Source organism: Emiliania huxleyi (assembly GCF_000372725.1).
Source record: "Emiliania huxleyi CCMP1516 unplaced genomic scaffold EMIHUscaffold_460, whole genome shotgun sequence".
Lineage (NCBI taxonomy): Eukaryota > Haptophyta > Isochrysidales > Noelaerhabdaceae > Emiliania > Emiliania huxleyi.
In genome coordinates, this window is record NW_005198536.1 from 7038 (window position 1) to 11664 (window position 4627).

At 67.0% G+C, this 4627-nt stretch overlaps 3 protein-coding genes across 3 annotated transcripts in view; all 3 read left to right on the forward strand.

Annotated features, from left to right (window-relative positions):
• Window positions 1-727: 727 nt before the first annotated feature.
• Window positions 728-1060, forward strand: EMIHUDRAFT_245422 (hypothetical protein; the record flags this gene model as incomplete). Its single annotated transcript, XM_005768272.1, has 1 exon — window positions 728-1060. One exon carries the CDS (start codon window positions 728-730, stop codon window positions 1058-1060), a length of 333 nt encoding a protein of 110 aa, XP_005768329.1.
• A 128-nt stretch (window positions 1061-1188) lies between these two features.
• On the forward strand, window positions 1189-3294 carry EMIHUDRAFT_245423 (hypothetical protein; the record flags this gene model as incomplete). The annotated part of the gene is made up of 2 exons (XM_005768273.1): window positions 1189-1456; window positions 2786-3294. 2 exons carry the CDS (start codon window positions 1189-1191, stop codon window positions 3292-3294), a joined length of 777 nt encoding a protein of 258 aa, XP_005768330.1.
• Window positions 3295-4484: 1190 nt separating this feature from the next.
• Window positions 4485-4627, forward strand: part of EMIHUDRAFT_245424 (hypothetical protein) — a gene marked incomplete at both ends in the record, with an annotated part of 3480 nt that continues 3337 nt past the window's right edge. The window contains one exon of the mRNA XM_005768274.1: window positions 4485-4499. Within this exon, the coding sequence (XP_005768331.1) occupies window positions 4485-4499 (15 nt within the window). The remainder of the gene's footprint in view (window positions 4500-4627) is intronic.

The following is a 4627-nucleotide window of genomic DNA, read 5'->3' on the forward strand; positions in this document are numbered from 1 at the left end:
TCACCCCTCGCCTTCCCAGGGTCCCGACCCTCCTTGATTCGCTCTCTTGCTCGTCTCCCGAGCGCCATGCCCGACTTTTCGACGGCGAGGCCTCTGCGACGAGTGCCAGCCGCGCTGCGGAGCCATGCCCTTCGAGCCGCGTCCCGTCGGCACTGTCCCTGAGTGCGTCCCGCCTTGGCGGCACACACTCTCGACGAGGACAGTCCGGCCTACGAGAACGTGTCGCGCGCCGGCGACGATTGCGGCGTGGTGGTTCGAGTACGAAGCGACGATGGCACGACCACCGCCCTGCATCGCAGACCGGGCAAGGAGGGGCCTGCTCGCGATCCGCGGAACAGGTGGCCTTTCCCCCTCCCCCGGCCTGAGCAGCCACGGGTGGAAGGCAGCCCCTCGAGTCGAGGGCGGCGCGACCATTGCCGCTCTCCAATGATCAGAGACCCGGCCTGCGTCGCCCGCTGCCTCGCCGCGCCGCCGCCTCGCGCCGCCCGCCGCCGCGCCGCGCCGCCGCCCGAGGATTAATAATTAATAATCATTACCCGATGACTAATACTGTGTGTGTGTTTGTGTGTGTGAACAGACGTGCGTCTTGGTGCCGGGTTGTGTTTTTGTGTGAACAGACCGGTTGTGTTTTTGTGTGAACAGACGCGGTCCTTCGCCCAGTAAGAAGCGCTCGACCCCAAACGCAGAAAATCAATGTCCTATCGGGGCGAGGAGCGTCGCTGGCGTGATGAGCAACGGCGCGCCGAGTACGGACGCGAAGAGCGGCGATGGCGGGACGAGTCGCGACGGCGGTCGCGATCGCGCGATGAGCCGCGGCGGGATGAGCTGCGACGGCGCGACGAGCGTTGGCAAGGCGAGCAAGGGCGGCACCATGACGGGCGGCACGACGAGCGGCGCGGCTACAACGACTCTTGGTACAGTGGTCGCGAGCAGCGACGGCACGCTGAGCCAAAAAGGCCCGCTGAGCGATGCCGCGATGAGCCATTGCGAGGCGGACGACGGCCGCATCATGACGGGCGGCACGTCGAGCGGCGCGGCTGCAACGACCGACCAAGCATAGGCGAGCGCGAGCACGACTTGTGCGATCGGCGCGATGATCGGCCCCACGATCCCAGGCGCGACCATGACCGGCGCGACCGCCGCGGCGAGGGGCAGCCTCAGCACAGCGACCGCCGGTGGAGTCCGCCGATGCGTGGTGCGGGATCGCGCGACGAGAGGCACACCTCTGCTGCCGGTGGTCAGCTCAACGCTAAGCAGCTCAGCAGCCACATCTCAAATGCTGGCAGCGCTGACGCATTGCTCACGCTCTTTGCTGCCCACAGCACGAGCTTGAACCACATCCACGCTGCGAACCTGTGGAACAAACTGGGCAAGCAGCGCATCGAGCGGCGGCACGAGGAGCGGCTTGAGCAGCTGGTGCAGCGCACGCTCCACCTCGTCTCGTCGTGCGAAGCACGTAACCTGGCGAACATCACCCACGGCGTGGCAAAGTGCCGCCAGCAGGCGAGCGTGGTGCACCCGTTGTTCGTAGCGGTGGCCGAGGCGGCGGTGCGCGGCGGGCTGGCTGGCTTCAACCCGCAGGACCTGGCCAACACGGTGTGGGCGTATGCGACGGCGGGCGTGGCTGCGGACGCGCTGTACGCGGCGGTGGCGGAGGCGGCGGTGCGCGGCGGGCTGGATCGCTTCAAGCCGCAGGAGCTGGCCAACACGGTGTGGGCGTATGCAACGGCGGGCGTGCCTGCGGACGCGCTGTACGCGGCGGTGGCGGAGGCGGCGGTGCGCGGCGGGCTGGCTGGCTTCAACCCGCAGGACCTGGCCAACACGGTGTGGGCGTATGCGACGGCAGGCGTGGCTGCGGACGCACTGTATGCGGCGGTGGCGGAGGCGGCGGTGCGCGGCGGGCTGGATCGCTTCAAGCCGCAGGAGCTGGCCAACACGGTGTGGGCGTATGCGACGGCGGGCGTGCCTGCGGACGCGCTGTACGAGGCGGTGGCGGAGGCGGCGGTGCGCGGCGGGCTGGCTGGCTTCAACCCTCAGGAACTGGCCAACACGGTGTGGGCGTATGCGACGGCGGGCGTGGCTGCGGATGCGCTGTACGAGGCGGTGGCGGAGGCGGCGGTGCGCGGCGGGCTGGCTGGCTTCAACCCTCAGAACCTGGCCAACACGGTGTGGGCGTATGCGACGGCGGGCGTGGCTGCGGACGCGCTGTACGCGGCGGTGGCGGAGGCGGCGGTGCGCAGCGGGCTGGATCGCTTCAAGCCGCAGGAGCTGGCCAACACGGTGTGGGCGTATGCGACGGCGGGCGTGGCTGCGGACGCGCTGTACGCGGCGGTGGCGGAGGCGGCGGTGCGCGACGAGCTGGCCAGCTTCAACCCTCAGGATTTGGCCAACACGGTGTGGGCGTATGCGACGGCGGGCGTGGCTGCGGACGCGCTGTACGCGGCGGTGGCGGAGGCGGCGGTGCGCGACGAGCTGGCTGGCTTCAACCCTCAGAACCTGGCCAACACGGTGTGGGCGTATGCGACGGCGGGCGTGGCTGCGGACGCGCTGTACGCGGCGGTGGCGGAGGCGGCGGTGCGCAGCGGGCTGGATCGCTTCAAGCCGCAGGAGCTGGCCAGCACGGTGTGGGCGTATGCGACGGCGGGCGTGGCTGCGGACGCGCTGTACGCGGCGGTGGCGGAGGCGGCGGTGCGCGGCGGGCTGGATGGCTTCGACCCTCAGGCACTGGCCAACACGGTGTGGGCGTATGCGACGGCGGGCCACTACCACCAGGTGCTGCTCGCAGACTGCTCGCGTGTGATCAGCGACTCGCTCGCGCGGGATCCGTCGAGGTGGGGCGTCGTGGACCGCTCTCAGCTGCACCAGTGGCAGCTCTGGCTCTCCCTTGAGCGAGGAGCAGACGGGCAGCAGCACCTTCTCTCCGAGTCCCAGCGCAAGCTCTGCTGCGACGCCATGCAAGATACGCAAGTGACGATCTCTGAGTTCCAACGCTCCGTCGCGGCTGCCCTCGCCGCCGTCCAGCACGGCTTCGAGGAGGAGCATCTCGAGCCGCGCACCGGCTACTCGCTCGACCTGGCGCTGCCCTCGTCACGCGTCGCGGTCGAGGTGGACGGCCCCTCTCACTTCCTGCTGCCCGACGGCCGGGGCGTGCGCAAACCCAACGGGCCGACGCTGCTCAAGCGGCGCCTCCTCAGAGCGGCTGGCTGGAGGGTGATCAGCGTTCCATTCTACGAGTGGAACGGCTTCGCGACTGCCAGTGAGCGGCACACCTACCTGCAGAGGCTGTTGGGCTAGTACTGTGCCGCCACGAGCGCCGCGACCACCTCGCCACGCTCTCGACCGAGAGCCGCCTAAACGCCGCCTCCGCGGCCGCCCCACGCGTACCGAGACCCTCTGGCCTCGACAAGAACAGCTTGATAGCGGGATAGCCGCCTGCGCCGACTTCCTCCTAGCTCGCACTCGGTGTCCCCCACCAAGTGTCGCCGTTCTCGGGGCATGCTATCCTGTGTAAGCAGGGCAGGCGGGGGCGGGGGGCAGTCCCCCTGGTCTGATACTGGGGTGTGGGTGTCTCTAGCGTCGGAGGCAAAGGGAGAAGATAAGATTTTTTGTGGAGTGCCGTGCCACGGATTGCATGCTCCCACGCAGACACTCAGTCGCATCGTACGCCAGAGTCGTAGCATGGGTGTACCGGGTCGCGAGTGATGACGAAGATACATGCCGCCGCTCCCGTGCCTAGTGTCGTGCGAGACAGTTTAATGGTAAAATTATCTGTCGCGTGAATCGTTCCGGCTAGTTCCATTTCACTCTGACACGCTAATCTTGAAAACGTCCAACGGAGCTCCGTGTTGCTCCCAGCGCCCTCCCCCGCGCTTCCTGCGGCCCTAGCCGATGGTACTAGCATGGGAGGTCATCTGGCTACCGCGAGAGCGACCCAACTCGTCGACATCGTCCGATGATGGTGCCTCAAAGTCAGCCTTCGGAGGCTATCGTGGGGTCGAGCCGGCAGTAGCCGTGACATGTGGTTCCACCACCCCTCGTAGTCTTTGCCTCTGACCGCCACCGTTCCCAGGCTGCCTAATGGGATGGAAAGGAAGGCTCGGCGAGCGTATAGATGCGTGCTCGACCTCGTCGTGGCAACCTGCACGGCAGCGCTGGCAGGCGCGATGAGCGTCGTGCCACCTGACCCGAGACGGGTCGCAGGCGTCGTACCGAGCGCGTCGAGACCGTGTCCTGATGTGATCTGCACGGGTGAGTCACGTCGGCGTCAAAGTAGCGACGTGCGACCTGTCAGAGCTCGATCTCCGATCTCAGCGGCGTCGAGTCGTCTCCGGCGCGCGACAAAGGTACATACCCAGGACGCGCAGAGGCAGCTGCGATCCGAGATAGAGCTCTGACAGGCACCACGTCGCCTGTTTGGTGCCGCCGTCTACTCGGCGGGGTCATAACTTCCTCTGAGCGGCACGGAGATGTACCTTTTTCGCGCAATGGTCAAAATCAAGGTTTTGTAACGCGTATCTGTGCCACAGTGAAATGGAACTAGCCTCCGTGAGTGAGTGATTGAGTGACACACACACACACACACTATCGTGCCGTGGGAACCCATCCACGCTAGCTAGGTCTCTAGTTT